We start from the raw sequence: 19382 nt of genomic DNA, 5'->3' as shown, positions 1-19382 counted from the left end.
AACAATAAAATAATAATAAAGTAGTAAGTATAACTTAATTCTGCAAACTAATGCAAACTGAAGTCATTAAGGCACCCTTAGGTCACAGCTGAGAGTGAGTGAGTGAGTGAGTGAGTGACATGTCAAATTATTTATTTGAATTCTTACACTGACTTGTAAGCAGCATGTTATTTTTTTAATTAGTCAAAATGGAGAGAACGTTTCAGCAACAGCTCACATTATTTATTTTTGTGGCTGGTATTATTTTAGTCAAACAAACTGAGTTTTGCTGCCGTCTTGTGGTAAGAAGCTGCTATTACACTCACTTAGTTGTTTTATTTGATGTTTCGCTTTTGCAGTACACTCACAAATGCAATGACTAGTGTTTTTCAGTAGTTTGAAATCAACCTTGAAATAACTCTAATGACACAAACGTATACTTTTGAGTCAACGTTGTTCAAAACTCGCTTAGTTTCAGATTGAAAATAAGAGGCACTTTGTAGTCTTTGAATGTCCAATGAACTTCTTGGTCTTTAAAGGTGACCAATGAAATGTGGGATTGTTCGGTGACAGCCAATCAGTTTCTTGTCCGAGTGATCATTTTCAGGAAGTGTCCAAAGTCGGTAAATTTGCTTCTTCTTGTACGCTGAAGCACCAATGATAGCACTTTGACAGCGAGCGAGTCAGCTAGCTCCTCGACACAGCACCACAGACTGACCTCCGCTCCAACATGGCTTGTGTTCGAGCCCTCGGTGTTCTCTCCAAATTGTCAACAAGGAGATATGCTCTCAATTCAGGTAGTATATACGTGTTATGTGGATTAAGTTTGAAGAAAACGTGTGCAGAACGATTTTGAAAACGGGGGTTTGCCGAGTGACTTAGACAGATAATTAGCTTGTTAGATTAGCTGCTAGCTCCGAAGAATCTCATGTAGAAATGTGTGGTAGTAATAGTTAAAACACGTTCTCCTTGATATTTCAATAAACGTATATACTAGAGAACATTTAACTAGATTGTCCTTGTACTTAAACTTTTTTGTTAGAGGTAGCAAACTTTAGGATAAACTTGCTACGTGTGCTAACTAGCCTGCTGCTACCGACTGGCTGGAGTCGGAGAGGGTCTGATTTAGAATGAATGGTGGAGATAAATTGTTTTCTTGAAGTTCCAACTTGACGTTGTACCAGTGGAGGCCGTGTTTGAACCGTTTAGACGGAGATTTAACGTGTTGTGCCATTCATTTGCCATTGTGTTGGCCACTGTGTCTTGTAGGCGGAGAATGTAGGTGAAGGGTCATTTTCCAGTGCATTGCACAGCATGGCTGAGACCGACTGAGGTCACGGCAGTCATATGAGAACGGATCATATACAACCGATATGTTTATTTTACGAGGATATTTTACGAGTTATAGTTGATTTGGGTTGAATATAATCTTTTCAATAATGTCGTGCAGCTAGGTGGAGCTAGGCATTGAGAAGCAGGTTGGAGAACTCCTAATATAACTGATATTGCATATAACTGCAAATAAGTAACTCTTTGTTTCTCTTCCTTTTTCAGGCATTACCTGTCGCACCTTCTCAGTAGCTCCCACCATGCTTGGTAATGTCAAAATTATGATATGAAAAAAATTGGATACCTTGTTGTCCATTGCGATAATTTCACTGTTCCTTCTCTATTTTTAGCCCGAACCCATGTGAATTATGAGGTCAAGGACGATGTGGCTGTTGTACGAGTCAATGATCCAAACTCCAAGGTGGGAACTGACTCAAAACAGATGTAAGTGTGCACCTTTCTGAAATATGCAGAAGACCGTAATTGTCACTTCTCCCTACAGGTTAACACACTGTCAGTTCAAATGCAAAAGGAGATGATAGAAGTAATGAATGAAGTGTGGGCCAACGATGCTGTCAAAAGTGCTGTCCTCATCTCCTCAAAGCCTGGATGCTTCATTGCAGGAGCTGATATTAAGTAAGAGAGACCCCCCTTTAATCTAAATCTACACCTTAAGCATGACCATGAAGTGTTTCTGAATAAAATCTCAAATGACTCATCCTGTCTTCAATTTTGTGGAATCAATTAAAAACCCTCTTGATCCAACACAGCATGATCCAGGCCTGCAACAGTGCAGAGGAGGTTACTAAACTTTCTCAGGAAGGGCAGAAGATGTTTGAGAAGATTGAAAAATCTCCAAAGCCTGTTGTTGCTGCCATCAACGGCTCTTGCTTAGGAGGAGGCTTAGAGGTAGATATACCAAACCCTCCCAGCCATAAACTGTATATTTGAAAAGGGCGAATGATAAAACTGCACTGGGTTTTCTGTGTTTTTTTTTTTTTCTTTTAGTTTGCCATCGCCTGTCAGTACCGAGTAGCAACAAAGAGCAAGAAAACAGTTCTCGGTACTCCTGAAGTAATGCTGGGCCTTCTACCTGGAGCTGGTGGTACACAGAGACTCCCCAAAATGGTTTGATTTAAATTATTCTTCCTAAATCTTTCAATAATTTGCGTCACTGGTTGATTTGATTGACATTTTGATGAGTACGAAAGCATTTCACAGATGGTACGCAAAGGATTCTGTGACAGACAGCTTATCCCCCAGTTTATCTCATCGAGTGTTGAGGCACACAGTTGTTCAGGATTGGGACTTATTGCCTCTGAAACAAGTTGCATTAGTGCACTGCTTTTACAGGCCAGACACCTGGTCCAAAATTATAGTTGCTGGCTCTCTGCCAACAGCAGATAAACTGAGAAACATTTACCAGCTGGTTTTTTTTTTGGTCCCCCCTCTGATATTCTACCATAAACCGTTTGATGAAAAGTAATTGCCTCCTTTTGTGTCACGCTTAGACAACTATGAATGAATAACATCAGCTTTACTCTGAACTCTCAAGTTAAAAACCATTCAGTTCCACTGTGTTAAACTGCTCCCATTTGGTTGATCTGATGCACAGTGAGGTTCATGTTAGTCTCTGACAGTATAAAATTAAGAAATAAAAAAAAACACGGTGCTTGCCAGTCACTCAATTTACTGATGTGCAAAAACCTAAATTTCTCCTCATTTGTTCCTCAGTGAATATTCATTTTGGACCTTAACTCACACGCACAGACATTTGTTGTCAGTGCGGACTGATCGTTTCCCATTTAGAATTACAGGAAGTGGTGCCCCAGAAAAGGACGGCAGTTCAATAAGCCTGAAGAAATTAGTTTGGTTATTCAATTATGATTTGATTATAATAATTTGATTTAAACACAAAAAAAACTATAATTAGACTTAATCATTTCAGCATTTTATAAAAATAAAAAAAAAATGTATTTCTTACAACATGAGCTGATATTTAAAAAGTATCTTCAGACAAGATAACGACAATGAAGAGTTAAATTCTGTGTATGTAGCTGATGGAGTTATTGCTTAAGTTTCAGTTGTGAAGAAGTAAAGAGTTCACTTTCCCATTAGGTCGCTTTGTATTCTTGTCATTCTGACAAGCAGTTTTTTTTCTCTTTTTTTTTTTTTTTTTCCCTTGACCAATGCAGCTGGACAAGATTTTTTCTTTTTTTAAGCCTACGGTTTGAAATAGCAGTGTGTAATAACCCAGCTATATTAATACCTCTCAAAATGGAGAGAGAACACACAGCAGGTGTATCTGTCTCTGCCACAACCTATTTTCAAAATGCCTGCGCCACGTAAAATGACGTCATTTCGTTTTGCACAAAGCGTGGCACCGGCTGGCTCACTGCCACCATTTCAAAAACATAATACCAGTTTTTATCATCGGTTGAGCTCTTTAGATAAATGGCGTTGGCCAAGGAGAAGCCCGCGTTGCATTTTGCACATTATCACCACAACATCGATTAACCAGTTTCCATGCATCCGTTTTTATAACCTGTAGGTTGGTCTTCCAAATGCCTTTGACATGATGCTGACAGGAAGAAACATCCGAGCAGATAAAGCCAAGAAGATGGGCCTCGTTGACCAATTAGTAGACCCTCTAGGTAAACATTCATCTTGACTCACATTTCAAAATGAACTGCTTCAGATGAGTAGGTTAAAGTATTGCTGAACATAGTCTTAATCTCTGAACCTTCACTGGACATCATTCAGTTGTGAGGATGTAATTTGTTAGATAAATGAACCTTTCCGTGTTTTCTTTTTCCCCCTCGTGTTACAGGACCTGGGCTGAAGAGTCCAGAGGAAAGAACAATAGACTACCTGGAAGAGGTTGCCATTGAATGTGCCAGAGGGATTGTCAATAAGAAGATTCTTCTTCACAAAGAGAAAGGCATGATGCAGAGTAAGCTGTGGTGCCTTTCCTTTGAGTTGATTCTGTAGTCACTCAAGAGGGTTTTTATTATGAAGTGATTTTGTTTAATTTTTAATTTTATTCTGTCACTGCAGAAATTCAGGACTATGTGATGAGCTTTGAGTTTGTGCGAAATCAAATTTACAAGACGGTACACGGTAAAGTAATGAAGCAGAGCAAGGGGCTTTATCCAGGACCCCTGAAAATCATTGAAGTGAGTAAAACGTCCTTCTTTCCTTCAACTTCTGTATCTGTAAATATGAATTGCTGGAATGAAAAGCAATGTTGGGAGAAATAAGCAGTCGGCTTGTGTAATTCACCCTCTTATAGCAGCATCTCACTCTTTGGTTTTCTCTCAATTCTGAGAGCTTTTCTTATCTTTTCCCTTCAGAGTGTGAAAACTGGAGTTGAACAGGGTCCTGTGGCTGGATACTTGGCAGAGTCTCAGGTAAAGTTTTGTGCCTGTTATTTGCAATGTTAGATGTTATTTTAGTAGACTGAATATCGCACATCTTTTACCGTTTGTTACAGAATTTTGGTGAGTTGGCAAGAACCTCGGAATCGAGAGCCCTGATTGGTCTGTACCATGGCCAAGTTGCCTGTAAGAAGAATCGCTTTGGAACTCCCGAAAGAGAAGTGAAGTAAGTTTTGCATGGCGTCCTCACGTATAAGTAAAGCCTGATGTGAGATATTTGGCACCTGCTCAGTGTTTTTTATTGGAAACCATCTCGGTAAAGGTTGAATCGTGGCTGGTGACAGATGGTTCTGCGTTTAATGGTAGATGACTCGTCCATCTTTGTCGTTTACCGGTAGGACTCTTGCCATCTTGGGAGCAGGTCTGATGGGAGCGGGTGTCGCCCAGGTGACTGTGGACAAAGGTGTGCACACAATCCTCAAGGACACCACTGTGGCTGGACTGGCCCGGGGAGAGCAGCAGGTCTACAAAGGGTGGGCGGATTTTCATATTCTCATGTAGTCATAAAAACAACCTTAAGCTTTCGAGTACCTGATTTTATATATATTTTTTTTTAAAAAGTAGCTGTTTTAGCATTTTGTTGACTTTCATTTTTGATTAGGCTCAATGACAAGACAAAAAAGAAGAACATCACGTCGTTTCAGAGAGACTCCTTACTGTCAAACCTGACGGGCCAGTTGGACTACAGGGGCTTTGAAAAGGTGGACATGGTTATTGAAGCCGTGTTTGAGGATATTAACATCAAGCATGCGGTCCTGAAGGAGGTGGAGGCTGTAAGTGTGACTTAAAAGTGGCTCAGTATCAGTATCATTTTTAATTTCCGCTCGTCGGACTTGATCCAGCGAGCTCTGATCTGACAGACGTTTCTCTGCAGGTGGTCCCACCTCACTGCATTTTTGCCAGCAACACATCTGCTCTACCTATCAAGGACATTGCTGCTGCCAGCAAAAGACCAGACAAGGTTTGAGCTTGGACATTTTTGTGGCTTAGAAACACAAGTATGCTTCTTATTTGGAAGAAAAATGATTAGAATTTTTGCTTTGCATCCGTAGGTGATTGGAATGCACTACTTCTCCCCAGTGGACAAGATGCAGCTTCTTGAGATTATAACCACTGATACGACCTCAAAAGACACTACAGCCTCTGCTGTGGCAGTTGGCCTAAAGCAGGGTAAAGTCATCATCGTTGTTGGGGTAAGATTTGCTGCTCTGTCTGTTTCCCCTCATTTTTAATGTAGCAAAATTGACAAAAGAGCTTTGGCAACCCGCAGAAGCTTGAATGGTCGCCATTATGTTTAGCACGATAATTCAGATTAATAATCACATGACTCGAATTTCATTGTAGGATGGACCTGGATTCTATACAACAAGGTGTTTGGCTCCCATGTTGGCTGAAGCAGTACGAGTGCTTCAGGTTAGTAGTGTTGCTATACAAAATCCAGCTGTGAGCTCAGTGCCTCTCATTCCAAATAAGTTGTTTTGGTGGGGTTTTTTTTATACAGACACGGGTATAAGATGAACAGAGTAAACATTTGGTATTTCTTTTTTTTTTTTTTTACATATTATTGTATCCTGATACACATACAGGAAGGGATTGACCCCAAGAAATTGGATGCACTCACAACAACCTTCGGGTTCCCAGTGGGCGCGGCGACACTGGCTGATGAGGTCGGTATTGACGTTGCAGCCCATGTGGCCGAGGACCTCGGCAAAGCTTTTGGCTCCCGCTTCGGTGGTGGAAATGTTGAGGTGTTAAAGACCATGGTGGACCTGGGATTTAAAGGTACGGGCAGTCACATTCAAGTACCGTGCCCCATTTTCATTGGAATGAATCCCTTTAGTTTTGATTTATTTTGAAAATGTATTAATTTAAGTGTTTTTTTTTTGTTAAGGTCGCAAATCAGGAAAGGGTTGCTACATCTACGAGCCAGGAAGGAAAGGCAAAGAGGTCAACCCAGATATTGGAGACATCCTTGAGACATACAAGATGACCCCAAACCCCTCAGTGTAAGTCCACATTAGATGATTGCAGAAGAAGGAAGGCAACAATTTAAATCCCCATACTGCATATGTGAAGTCACACTGTGCCGGGGTCCAAGTTTGCTCACAAAGCTGCAGCGCTAAACGTCCCATGGCAGTAGTCCGTGATTTAGCTCGACTTAAAATGGCTTGAAGTGGGAAATCGGTGCATCCAGCTGAGGCTTTCATTGTTGAATTGGCATACTGAAAGTGCTTGACATTTGTACCAAATGAAAGCACAACAAATTAACTTGGTTTATATGGCTAATCCTGCGGCCTTCAGGGGAAACTTGTTCTCTATTATGTTTATTGATCTTCATGCGGCGACTTCTCCATACAACTGCATATGTAACACGGGTTATTAGGACAAATGCATACATATTTACTCCCGCGTTTGCTATGTAAACTCTTTGTTCTTACTGAAGAATGTGCATGTTTTTACAGTTCATCAGACTCCGATGTGCAGTACAGGCTCGTTTCTCGGTTCGTAAACGAAGCTGTGCTGTGTTTGCAAGAAGGCATCTTGAACAACCCGCTGGAAGGAGACATCGGGGCTGTGTTTGGGCTGGGATTCCCCCCTTACCTTGGAGGTCAGTGTGCAGCTTTTATCATTGTCCGCTGAGCTGCTTGTGTCTGTATCCTCTTACCAAATGATAGAATCTGTTCTCTTTCTCACATGAAATTAAACGGAAGCGACGAAGCAGCAGGACAAGTTAGCTGTTCGGCTCTTTTTGCGTCGCTTCAGTTCACTCAGCTGAACCTCGGGAGTGTTGACGTGCTGCTTTTTCTAACATGACATCTTGATGCTTTCAGGACCTTTCCGTTTCGTGGACAGCTTTGGCGCCGACAAACTTGTCGAGAAGATGAGGAAGTATGAAGCCGTCTACGGGAATCAGTTCACACCATGCCAGCTCCTACTGGATCACGCAAAAGATTCCAGCAAGAAATTCCACAAGTGACCGAATCGCCACGTGTGCCAGTAGCTCATAATAAAACTCCAGTCTGCCACTAGAATGTGCCTAACATTAATAACAGGGGTGGGGACAGATGTGCTGAAAATACACTTTGACTGTTTATTGGGTGCACCTTACCGTATGTAATGGTGTCTAATCAAGGAGTCCTGCAGTAATTCCTATCTTCGTCAGTCATAAGGCTTTTTATGGTGAGGATTAAATTTAATGATCGTTTTGGAGGATGCAGTTTCTGGCAGGTGTGTGTTTTGCTGCTACCGTGTTGTACTTAGCCTATACTCGCTGATTGAAAATGGGTTGCACCAAAGCCTCCAATATGATCATGAACTTCAATTAAACCCTCTCCAACTGTTTTGATAGAGGTGGACTATTACAGACTGCATTCCCTTTACTCAGGTGTACCTAATAAACTCACGACTGAGTGTATCATGGCAAAAGTGGAAGTTTATTGTTTTTGTTTTTTTACTTAAATGATTTTCACTTGATGTATAGATTGAGGGGTATATGGAGGCTAATTATTTACACATTGCAACTGTAAAGAATGCAAAAGAATTAAACACCGATTGGCAATTTCATTCTTGACGGCTGATGAATGTCTACAGGTGTGGCTCAGCAAGTGTCTTGGTTTTTTTTTTTTTTTTGTACATTAAAGGCTTTCTTGCTCGGTTTGGAGAACGGTGTAAATGTGAGGATTCAATAAAAATTTCTTATTGAATAAACTCTGCTGTTGATTTATTTCTTTTTTCAGCTTTTGTTCATATGCTGGTCAAAGGAGAGTTTCTTAAGATCAGAGGTGGAGGTTTGTACCATGAGTTTTATTCTAATCTAAAAAAAGGTTGTGGATGGAGGATTCCCTGTTGCCATGAAATGTGTAAGTCTTGTTTTGCTGCTGTTGCCAAATAAAATTCTAACATGTTTTTTTCTAACATGCCTCAGTGAGGCCCGATAAAAGTTCACAACAGATTTTTTTTTCTTTACTAGATTTCAATACCTGTGCACAAATTTGGGCACATGCAGGAGTGTTAAACAGCTCAGAAAAGATGTTTCACTGATTTTTATTCAGAATCTGAAATAAAGGCGGCTTACACTAAGAGTCAGGTTCTACATATCCAGGGCTTCCACTGATTTTCTGATAATCCTAACAGTTGAGATTGTGATCAACTGTGTTATTAAATTGGTTATCAACTCTAAATCATTGGGTTTTTTTTCAGATATTTTGTATATGAGTGCATTCATGTGCAACTTTTGTGTCCAGAAAAGTTGGGACGTTTTATAAAATGCAACAAAAAGTTCAAATCTAACTTGTTAATTTGCTTGAACTTTTATTTAACAGGCAAAAAGAAAAGGATTTTCAGGTTCTTCACTGACTTCCACGCTTTCTGGATGCATAAACTCATAAAGAAACAACAGACTCAAGAGAAGTTGGGAGAGAAGCCAACGAAGGCAGAAAAGTTTAAAGAATGTACAAGAAACTGTGGTATGGAAGATTTTACAATCGTTAGATAAACTGGTGACAGGTGAGGGTGTCAGAATTGGGTATAAAAGGGGCTCAGTAAGAAATGTTGCTTCTCATGCATTTTGTGTGTGTGTCTACTTGTCAGGCAGCCAGATGAGTTGACATAGTAGAGAAAACAAAAAGAAATATCGGACATTTTCGGACAATGCAACGAAACATTGAGTAAGTAAATTGGCCCAAGTGATATGAAAGGCAGTTTTAGAAAGTCTTATAAGAAAGATGTGTGACGTACTAATAAAAATGTTTATAAAAAAAAGAACAACAGGCGAGAACAGAGGTGGACTCAGACAGGGACAGAGAGAGAAAGAACGTCTCAGGTAGGTTTGTTGGTCTTCTATCCTCTAGCCTTTCACATGTAGAACTTTAAAAATGAAAAGACATCGGTCTAAGTGTTGTGCCGAATAGTGCGTTTTGTAGTTCTGAGCCTGGAAAGGACCATATGTCTATTCCAAGAGACACACTCCTCAGACTGGGTGAGGCGGAGGGGTCGGAGTCAGGGAGAAAAACCTGGTCAAGACGTGACTGAAAACAGAAATGCCTACAAGTAACTGAAGCCAGACGCAGTAATGGTTTGGCAAAACAGATTATTTGCTAATGTCTAGGGATTAAAATATTTGTGACAAAGTATTGTTTCTGAACATTTTACTGAGAACTGAAACGCATGAAACCTTTCCTCCAGTTTAAATATCAATACCCTTAAATCATAAATGTGACTTACTCATAACATAGCTGGATATTGACTGTGTTTTCACAAATATATTACTATGTTAAAGTAAAAACAGGAAATATATGCAGGAATTTACTGAAATTTGTATATAAGTCAAAATCAGAGTTTGCACAATGCTAATGACCCAGAATTACAATAGTTTGGAGTTGGCACCTTCTTCAACACAGCCTGAGCCCTCTAAGACAAGCTTGTAACTTGTTTAAGTGGTCTTCAAGAAGAGTTTTCCAGGCTTCTTGAAGGACATTCCAAAGCTTTTCGTTGTGTCGTTGGCTGCCTTTTGCTCCGTTTTCTGTCAAGATTGTCTCCACACTGCTTCATAATGTTGAGCAGTTATTCAAGGGGGTTTGAAGAGAGGATTCATCGCCACATCAGACCTGTTGCCACTCATTTTCAGTCCACCTCAGACTTTTCTCCCCATTTCTCTTCCTTAACAATGGCTTCTCGACAGCCACCCCTCTATGGAAAACATTTCTGATGAGGCCTCAGTGAACAGTAGACGGATCAACTGTAGGTCCAGATGCATCTCTCAGGTCCTGTGTCAGGTCTTTGCTGAATTTTTTTCCTGTTTCTTAAAGACCATGCCGAGATATACCAAGTTCTCTGTTGATAGCGTCTTGCGAATCGCCTTGATGGTTCAGAAGATACTGTTTCATGTCTGTCAAACTGTTTTAACTGCAGCATTTTTTGTAAAATGGGAAGAAATTACGTCTTTGCAACAGGTTGGTTGGAACGGAATGCTTAATGGATACTGGTTAAATGATCAATGTTAGGTGGTTTCCCAAACAAACAACAACAAATTACATTCTCCAGGGTGAGGCAAAAGGGCTGGACTGAAGGTGAGCGAACAAGCAGGCAATGTCCAGAGAAAAACTTTGTAAGACCTTCAGACAGCCTAGACAACTGTTGCTCAAGACCACTTTTAAAGATGACAAGACAGTCTGGAAGCAAAATATAAAACATAAAGACATTTGCAAAGTGTTGTAGATAAAATAACAAAACTATTCATTATGTCTAGAAGTGAAATGGCAAAAATAATCTAAAATCCTTCCTTTAGAGTTACATTTTTTTTATTGAACACATTCAACAAAAACGGAAGTACTAATACAGGAGGAAAGACTATTTCAAACTGAATGAATGAGAAATCCTCCCAAAAATGTGCGTCTTCCTGAAGATGAGATTGCATTAAATTGGGTGGGTGTGTATCATGGCAGCAAAAAAGTTGAAGATTTTCTTTCTTCATAAATTTTTCTCTACTCGATTTTATGAGTGCACGTTTATGCCATAAACGCATCTAGATATGTTAAGAAAACGTCAACTCGATTAAAAAATAGAACACTATTGTATTTAATCTTAGTTAGACCTATTGCGAGTGTATTTATTTATCTTTTTTTTTTCTTTTTCTTTTGTACACCGAGAAATGTGGCTCGGTCAGGACGTCAGGCGACAATAAAAATTTAGTTTCTGTCCTCAACCTAGTTTTTCATGGTGACGCGCTCAGGGAGTGATTTATCACCATCACATAATTGGATCATATCTTTGTACCTCAACAAACTCCGCTCAAAGCCCATTCGTCGCGCAGGTCACATGTCTTATTTCTATTGTCCGCAGAGCAGGGTGTGTACCTCGGGGATGCTGTGTGGGCTTGGTCGGCCTGGCTGGCTGGTTTTTTCCTCAGCGCTATCCTTCAGCATCGCATCACGTCGCCTCCTTTCTGAAAAGATGCTGAGGGCGGAGGAGACGCTGCGGTCTTCGGGGGACCATCGCGGCTCATATTGGTTCACATGAGGCGTGTCTGACTTGTTTTGCCGGTGTCATCACATAGAATTGAGGCTGCTGCAACTGTACAGGGAGGACGAATTGTCAAACTGCTAGAGATAATGACTTTGTAACGGGGCGAGGACAGATTTGCTTTTTATCTGCAACCAAAAAAAATGTCTAAAGCCAGACATTGCGAGGCGGTGAGGGTGGTGGTCCGCTGCCGGCCGTTCAGCAGGAGAGAAGAGGTGACGGGCAATGAAAACATTTTGGAGATTGATGACAGACTGGGGCAGATCACCATCAGGAACCCGAAGGCACCACCTGATGAGCCAATGAAAGTGTTCACGTTTGATTCAGTGTATGGCTGGAATTCAAAACAAAGCGACATTTATGATGATGCAGTGAGACCTCTGGTGGAATCTGTGCTCCACGGCTTCAATGGCACTATATTTGCCTATGGACAAACTGGGACAGGTAAAACACACACCATGCAAGGGGTGTCAAACGACCCAGAGAGAAGAGGCGTTATACCAAATTCATTTCAGCACATTTTCACACAGATCTCCCGAAGTCAGAATCAGAAATACCTGGTAAGGTCCTCGTACCTTGAGATCTACCAGGAGGAAATTAGGGATCTTATGTGCAAAGATAACAACAAGAAACTGGAACTGAAGGAAAATCCTGACTGTGGCGTTTATGTTAGAGGCTTGTCCTCAGTGGTGACTAAGAATGCCAGTGAGATTGAGCATGTGATGAACCTTGGTAACCAGTCCAGATCTGTTGGGTTCACGAACATGAATGAGCGCAGCTCTCGTTCTCATGCCATCTTCGTCATAACTGTGGAGTGCAGTGAAACAGGTCCAGATGGTGAGGATCATATCCGTGTTGGGAAGCTGAACATGGTTGACCTGGCTGGCAGCGAGCGTCAGAGCAAGACGGGTGCGAAAGGGAAGCGCCTGAAAGAAGCTGCCAAAATCAACCTGTCCCTCTCAGCGCTGGGGAATGTCATCTCGGCTCTAGCGGATGGGAAGAGCACCCATGTCCCTTACAGAGACTCCAAATTGACCCGCTTGCTCCAGGACTCTCTAGGTGGGAATGCAAAGACTGTCATGATAGCAACAGTGGGGCCTTCGCACAAGAACTTTGATGAATCCCTGGCCACACTGAGGTATGCCAGCAGAGCCAAGAAAATCAAGAACAAGCCCCGGATTAATGAGGACCCCAAAGATGCCCTGCTGAGGGAGTTTCAGGAGGAGATCGCACGCTTGAAAGCTCAGCTAGAGGAGCGAGGGATGCTCGCAAAAGAGAGGAGGAAGAAGAGGAATAGCAAAAGATTGAGTAAATATATGGAAGAAGAAATTCTTAGAGAGAGGGATGCAGAAATATGGCAGACTGCTGAGGAGGAAGAAGATGGGAAGCATTGCATGAAAGAGGGAGCCGATAACCAGAAGGCTCTGACCTGCCAGAGGAGCACTGAGAAGTTAAAGCACATGAATGATAATAGAAGAAGTGTGGTGGACATGCAGTGGGATCAAGATGCTGTGGAGAAGATCATAGAGAAATATAAGGTGATGCAATGGTGAAGATGTTTTAATCAGTATGATGTCTGATAAATGAGGCACAGAGGGAACAAAAGAAATTTGCATTAATAATTTATTGTGTGTCTTTGTTCACAGGCTATGGAGAGCAAACTGTTGGTTGGAGGTAAGACTATCATTGATCACACCAATGAGCAACAAAAGATGCTGGAGATGAAAAGACAAGAAATTGCAGAGCAGGTAATGATAAATAAGATTTATTGGCCTTTATTTTTAAGTAGAAAAAAAGTTTGCTCCCTTGAAATATTACCCTCTGCGTTGCCTTTTCTTCTTCTGATGAAACATTAATAGGTTATCTGAACTTACACGGGAAGATCTTTTGGAAACAGTCTTAGATATTAAGGGTGTGCTGCTGACTACCTTGATCGCCTGATTTGCAGATAAGACGAGAAAGAGAGATGCAGCAGGAGATGATGTTGCAAGATGAGGAGACCTTAGAAATGAAAGAGACTTTCTCCTCACTGCAGCAGGAGGTGGAACACAAGACAAAGAAGCTGAAGAGGGTAAGATGAATCGCACACCAATGTGTCTCAGTGGCATAATATCAAAAGACATCTCATTTTTCGATATCCTTTCCCATTCGTAGTTTGATAATCATTTTCACTATCACTGTTTTCTTCATCATTTTTCAATCCTTTCTGCGTAGCTGTATACCAATCTACGACTGTTGAAGGGAGAGATGAGAGACATGGTCAATGAACACATCACAACCAGACAGGAGCTGGAGGAGACACAGAATGAACTCACCAGAGAGCTCAAGTACAAGTAAGTGGCCCACAAATAAGTGATGTCATCATCCTCAGCTCAGTTAGTAAATGTAAGGAGGAAATCAAACTATTTTTTGTTTTTTAAAACAAAAAGCCCTATAATTTGAGATTTTCATCATGACAACTTTATCACAGCAAAATATTGCGTCATAAATATATATCTCGGTTGCTAAGCACAAACAATTTCTACCCCATTTTGAGTGCTACGCTGTTACTGAAACACATGTGAAATATAATTCAATTCAGTTGAGTTTTTTCATTTATTCGAATTTATGCAAATGTAAACTCAAGACACTTCAAAGATTCAAACCAATCATTCAGTCCAGTTAAAGCCAGTCATAAGATAATCTAATCTATTTCATTCAAATCCAAATGAGTCCAATTCATATAATGCCATTGTTTTTAAAAGAAAAAAGAAACTAACAGACCACATCCTAATAAAAAGAGAGGAATGTCTTCATAATACAGCTACAATTGTTACCTTTTAGAGTAGATTACACTGCAGTTTGGTAAAATGGTCTTTTTTATGGTGAATACACTGTCTATCAAAATATAGAATATTTCTTTCAAGACAGCATTTGAAAATAATACAAATTTATCTGGATGGTCTATGATGTTTTTTTTATTATGGGAAACATTCTTTATGCCAATATTTCAGTCCTGCTTGCCTGTATCCTAAATTAAATCACTATTACAGATTAGTATTAATGCTTTTTTTTATTATTGTTCTTTGGTACTGATAAAATGCTTTGCCAACTTTCACTTACCTTTGTTGCACACTTCAGATATCTGCTGATTGAGAATTTTATACCCCCTGAGGAGAAGAACAAGATTATGAACAGGCTGCTCTTTGATAGTGAGGAGGATCAGTGGAGCCTCCAACCAGTCCTTCCATCAGAGAGGTCAGTAAATGCATTTCACACTGAAATCATCATAATCACATTGTAAATGATCACTGAAACATAATACCAGTGGGCTCACCATCTGCTACCTGAAGGGACCATTATGTCATGCAGCTACAGTTTGTAAGGTTTTATGTGAAAGGGATGCAAGTTGTGCTTTTTATGCTATAGCCATCGTAGTTCTCTTGAACTTTTTAATTTAATCCTGATTTCACACAATTGGTTGCTCAGATTCCCATTCAGTAGAAAAGATCACGAGGTGAATCAGTGACAGTAGCATACACTGATCAGCTTTCTCACAGAAGCAACTGTCAAGCTGTGGGAGATAAGCAGGTGGGATAATCTGAGCCACTTTAAAAAGTGTCAGAAGGATGGAGAATTGGTAACAGGTTATCAGGGCTTCCAAGACTTAAGCATGCATGTGGAGAACAATGGGTGGCTCCACAAGAGAAGTGCACATTGTTGAATACCTTAGTTTGTAGCACAGAAGGCTGCCTTGATGGGAGCCTTTGGCTGAGCTTATTTTGTGAGGTCATCGGCTCCGTTTTGCAGCAGCCTCAGTTGCTTGTCTTTAAACATAAATGGTTAAAAGATTGCATTTATTTAGTTATTTTCTTGTCTTGTTGACCACTCAAAGTGCTTTAAAGTTCTTCTTCTCCGTCTTACACACACTCTTTGTGGGGTTCATTCTCTTGCCCAAGGGCAATTTGACAGCTGAACTGAGGAGGCCACTCTACCTCCTCAGAAGCGGTCGCCTGGCTCAGTGGTTTGATTTCTGCATTCCTGGGCAAGACATTTCCCTCTTATGCAGTCATTAGTGTATGAGCGTATTTACGACAGTGAAAGATACACTGAATACATTCAAATACTGTAAAGAATTAGAAATGCAGTATGAAAGTGTGTGTGAATGTGGCTCGCAGTATAAAAGTGCTAAATAAATACCTATGAGAGGATGGTTTCAGTTCACAGTGTACATCACTGCTTGCTGCATATAGGGATGTGTAGCTGCAGATATAATCAGTACAGTGCAAGACACTTTATTTAAAACCAACACCTCTCATCTCTATTTTTTACAGGCACTGAGTTGATTAGGCCCAACAGGAGAGATGGTAATGCTGATTTTCTCAGGAAAAGAAAGACATCTTGTTTTACCTTAAAAGTTAATTTTCTGAGGGAAGATTCTGTGGTGCTTTCAGGGTTTATTTGTATTGTATACTCATGTTGTATATTCAGTGTTTTTACGGTATTTTTTTAATCCTCCACTTTGAATCAGAAGGATTTAAGGCATTATTCTGTTATGTCACAAGTGTGTGTCTCAGGGCATCGTTATTCTCATTCAAACCCAGGAGAGCATTTGGTTTAAAACAGTCCCTAACCCAACTCTCAACCTCAAGTTGATCAGTAAAAAATAGTACTAGTGTTGCCGGAGTTCTGACCTCTCTTGTTGATTAGCCATAGATCAAGCAGAGTGTCCATGCTAACTCCTATCTGCAGCTGAAAGCATTTAAATTTAGCCCTTGAACAATGCAAGAAGGACGCCTGGTGTGAATTGTCACTTTTGTCACTTCTTTTTTTTTTTTTACATGGCTCCAGCAGAGGCAATGTGATACTCTGGAGAACATTCTGCTGGGACCTGTTTGGTCCTTGAATTGATGTAGATGTTATTTTGACATGTAAAACATGCCTAAACTGTGACAGATACCACAGACTCCTTTTACATACGTGGGATTCTCTGATGGAAGTTCCTTCTTTGAGCAGGATAATGCACCTGCCTCACTGCAAAAATTCTTCAGGAACATAATAAATAATCATTGTGTCAGCTTGGCCTCCAAATTTCCACGGCTATCAGTCTAATAGAGCATCTCTGTGGGATGTTATGGATTTAAAAGTTCGAACGCACTGTGAGGCCCCACCTCACAGCTTAAAAGAGCTGCTACTTGGTACCTAATACGACAAGATGTCCTCAGATGCTTTGATAAATATACAAAGTATTTTACTGTACATTTGATATTTACTTTCTGTCTAATGGCTGCAAAAAGATTAGAAGGTTGAGGAAAGTGGCTTAAAAGTACATTTCAGCACTCTTAGAATCAGTTTGGACATTATGGTATTGTTAAGACAAAACAAAGCACTTACTTCATACAAAAGAGAGCTGGCAGGTCAGCCTCCTTTGTTTTCTTTGTTGAGAAACTTGTCCAGATGAGTGGCAGATAGCGAGATAAAACCGCATTATTGAATATTCTGGTGGGAACTGATCAGCTGACTGCATGTGACGCGTGTGTTTTTAAAGGGTTCAATCTCGAAGTACCCATCCTGAACCCATCCTTTTCCATGTCCTTTTCCCAGCACCCCAGCTCAGTTCAAGAGAAGGCCTCTGTCTGCTGTGGGATACAAGAGGCCAATCAGCCAATATGCACAGATGGCTGTTGCCACAGCAACTGGGGCCCCCTCTAGATACCAGGTCAGTCGTCGGACATTTACCAGGCCTGTTGGCAGAAAAAGAGTGATGTGGTGATCTTATTTCCATTGACCATGTTCACAGCAACTTTCTTCGCTTGAGGATGTGAAGATGGTGTAGTCATGGAAACTACTCACAGATTTAACAGTTACATATTTAGTTTAATTTCATGTAAAAATGCATATTGTGATACTGATACAATTTCACCATAAATAGAAAGAATGCAATCACTGTTTACTTGCAGCAAAGCAACAATGCAGTCAAAGCTTTACTTATCAATCCGTGGCTCTAAATATTTCTTCGAAAACACAAACAACAGTCCTACATTTGTTCCAGCACATATCTGCCTGAAATTCTGCCTTTAAACCCACACCATTACTGTCATCTACTCTTGCAGGCTGAAAATATCATGCTGTTGGAGTTAGATATGTCGCCACCAACCATGTTCACCTTGAACCTTAATGGTGCTCACATGGAGAGAGCATTTTCTCCCAGGCTAATGCAGGATCTTCTCGTAAGTGTGCCGGTTAGAGAGGGCGCCGCTTCGGCATCACGAGTCCGAAAATCCCAATCCTGGTAAGAAAACGGCGGGGGAAAGAAAGCAATGTCCTGTGAAGAACAGTTTAATGAGTTTTATCATGTTCATCAGTATACTCACGCCTCGTGAACAGGATATATAGGATAGATACACAGGATAGATATTAAGTAACATAAGCTAAATTATCTGTCAACAGAACAAGAAATTTGATGTGAAGTAAATTAGGAAACAACCAAAAGTACACTTGTCCTGTTAAAATAAATATATTTAAGAATTATCTTCAGTTTTGTACATGTCTGTGTTTATCAGAAAGCATTCAAATTTGGGCATATTGAGTTTGAAGCATTAACTTAGAATTGGAAATCAAATCTCCCTATCAAGGTGGAGGTTTATTAAGATAATTCAGGACTGAAACGCTTGTTTCAGACAAAAAAACAAACAAAAAAAAATGTGTTGCATTGATTTGATTGTTTTAGCGGTCTTTTTTTTTTTTTTTTACAAGCTATGCTTTAAATGTTGTAGATGCGTTTTTGTTATTCAGACACACGGGACGTTTAAAAATAAGTTTCTTTCCCATGGACTGCAGGTATCTGGCACCACAAGCAGCATCCGTCACGTCATCCTCATCAGCCACGACTCTGACGTCAGGACTTCAGAGCTGCTCTCCCTCCCAGAGACGAAGACCATCCTCTGCTGCCTATCTTTCTCAGGGGGGTTCACTTCAAACAAGCCCCTGATTTGTGTCAATACATCTGTACTATGTAGGACTGGCCTTAGATCAGTGTGGCACCCCTGACTCAAGTTTAGCCATTTTTTTTTTATTTGATTGAAACATCCTCTCATCCTCCTTTTAGTTTAGGATGTTTTAGTTTTTCCACACCACCTAAACATGCAGTTTCTTCTTGGCTTCCATCTTCATGCCCAATTGACGTGTAGCACAGAGAAAACTTCCAGGTTTTGCATATAATAGTATAATTGGGTATTTATTTAATTTTTTCTTCAGATAGTACCACTTAATTAGTCTTTTTTTTCCTGTAGACAAAAGACTTTGAAATGTATCATGTCTTTGCCAAAGCAAATAGGGCTTATCGAAGTGGCTGAGGGTCCTAAAAAGAGAAGACCTTCCTGGTGTGGCCGGTGGCTGTATGCTTAATCGTGTGTTGCTTCAATTTCTAGCCAATGTAATTGTGCGCCAAAAATGTGGAGAAAGCTTGCAGTGCTCTCTTGATTAGCTGCCTTATTTTTTCATGACTGTGCGAAAAAAGTGACACTTGCTTACACATGAAAATAAAACAGACAATAATCTCGAGCTGACTGGTTATTCTCAAATCCTTGCCGGTGACTGTTTAAATAAATGTGGGAAACTTGAATACTTGGAATGACA

General features: G+C 40.4%; 2 protein-coding genes across 2 annotated transcripts; both read left to right on the top strand.

The window, feature by feature from the left end:
- Positions 1-615: 615 nt before the first annotated feature.
- hadhab (hydroxyacyl-CoA dehydrogenase trifunctional multienzyme complex subunit alpha b) lies at positions 616-8453 on the top strand. Its single transcript, XM_072365993.1, has 20 exons — positions 616-776; positions 1534-1575; positions 1659-1729; positions 1811-1944; positions 2079-2217; positions 2317-2436; positions 3860-3962; positions 4139-4261; positions 4366-4484; positions 4662-4718; positions 4802-4911; positions 5084-5218; positions 5347-5518; positions 5620-5706; positions 5798-5938; positions 6090-6158; positions 6332-6527; positions 6637-6751; positions 7208-7353; positions 7577-8453. Exons 1-20 carry the CDS (start codon positions 710-712, stop codon positions 7720-7722), a joined length of 2292 nt encoding a protein of 763 aa, XP_072222094.1. The 5' UTR covers positions 616-709; the 3' UTR covers positions 7723-8453.
- A 3038-nt stretch (positions 8454-11491) lies between these two features.
- kif3cb (kinesin family member 3Cb) lies at positions 11492-19300 on the top strand. The gene is made up of 8 exons (XM_072365975.1): positions 11492-13303; positions 13412-13513; positions 13714-13836; positions 13980-14098; positions 14886-15002; positions 17349-17463; positions 17858-18036; positions 18585-19300. Exons 1-8 carry the CDS (start codon positions 11909-11911, stop codon positions 18733-18735), a joined length of 2301 nt encoding a protein of 766 aa, XP_072222076.1. The 5' UTR covers positions 11492-11908; the 3' UTR covers positions 18736-19300.
- The last annotated feature ends 82 nt before the right edge of the window (positions 19301-19382 follow it).

This window comes from Leuresthes tenuis, unplaced genomic scaffold (genome assembly GCF_036924035.1).
Source record: "Leuresthes tenuis unplaced genomic scaffold, fLeuTen1.0.hap1 SCAF_15, whole genome shotgun sequence".
Classification (NCBI taxonomy): domain Eukaryota; kingdom Metazoa; phylum Chordata; class Actinopteri; order Atheriniformes; family Atherinopsidae; genus Leuresthes; species Leuresthes tenuis.
The sequence above is the reverse complement of the archived record's forward strand: the minus strand, read 5'-3'. Positions and strand labels throughout refer to the sequence as shown.

Bases quoted from the DNA above. Each gene is read 5' to 3' on its own strand.
- hadhab (XM_072365993.1), top strand. From the start codon at position 710: ATGGCTTGTGTTCGAGCCCTCGGTGTTCTCTCCAAATTGTCAACAAGG. The intron at 5,219-5,346 runs GTGGGCGGATTT...ATTTTTGATTAG, and splicing joins GAGCAGCAGGTCTACAAAGG to GCTCAATGACAAGACAAAAA. The intron at 5,939-6,089 runs GTAAGATTTGCT...ATTTCATTGTAG, and splicing joins AAGTCATCATCGTTGTTGGG to GATGGACCTGGATTCTATAC.
- kif3cb (XM_072365975.1), top strand. From the start codon at position 11,909: ATGTCTAAAGCCAGACATTGCGAGGCGGTGAGGGTGGTGGTCCGCTGC. The intron at 15,003-17,348 runs GTCAGTAAATGC...TCCTTTTCCCAG, and splicing joins CCAGTCCTTCCATCAGAGAG to CACCCCAGCTCAGTTCAAGA. The intron at 17,464-17,857 runs GTCAGTCGTCGG...CTACTCTTGCAG, and splicing joins GGGCCCCCTCTAGATACCAG to GCTGAAAATATCATGCTGTT.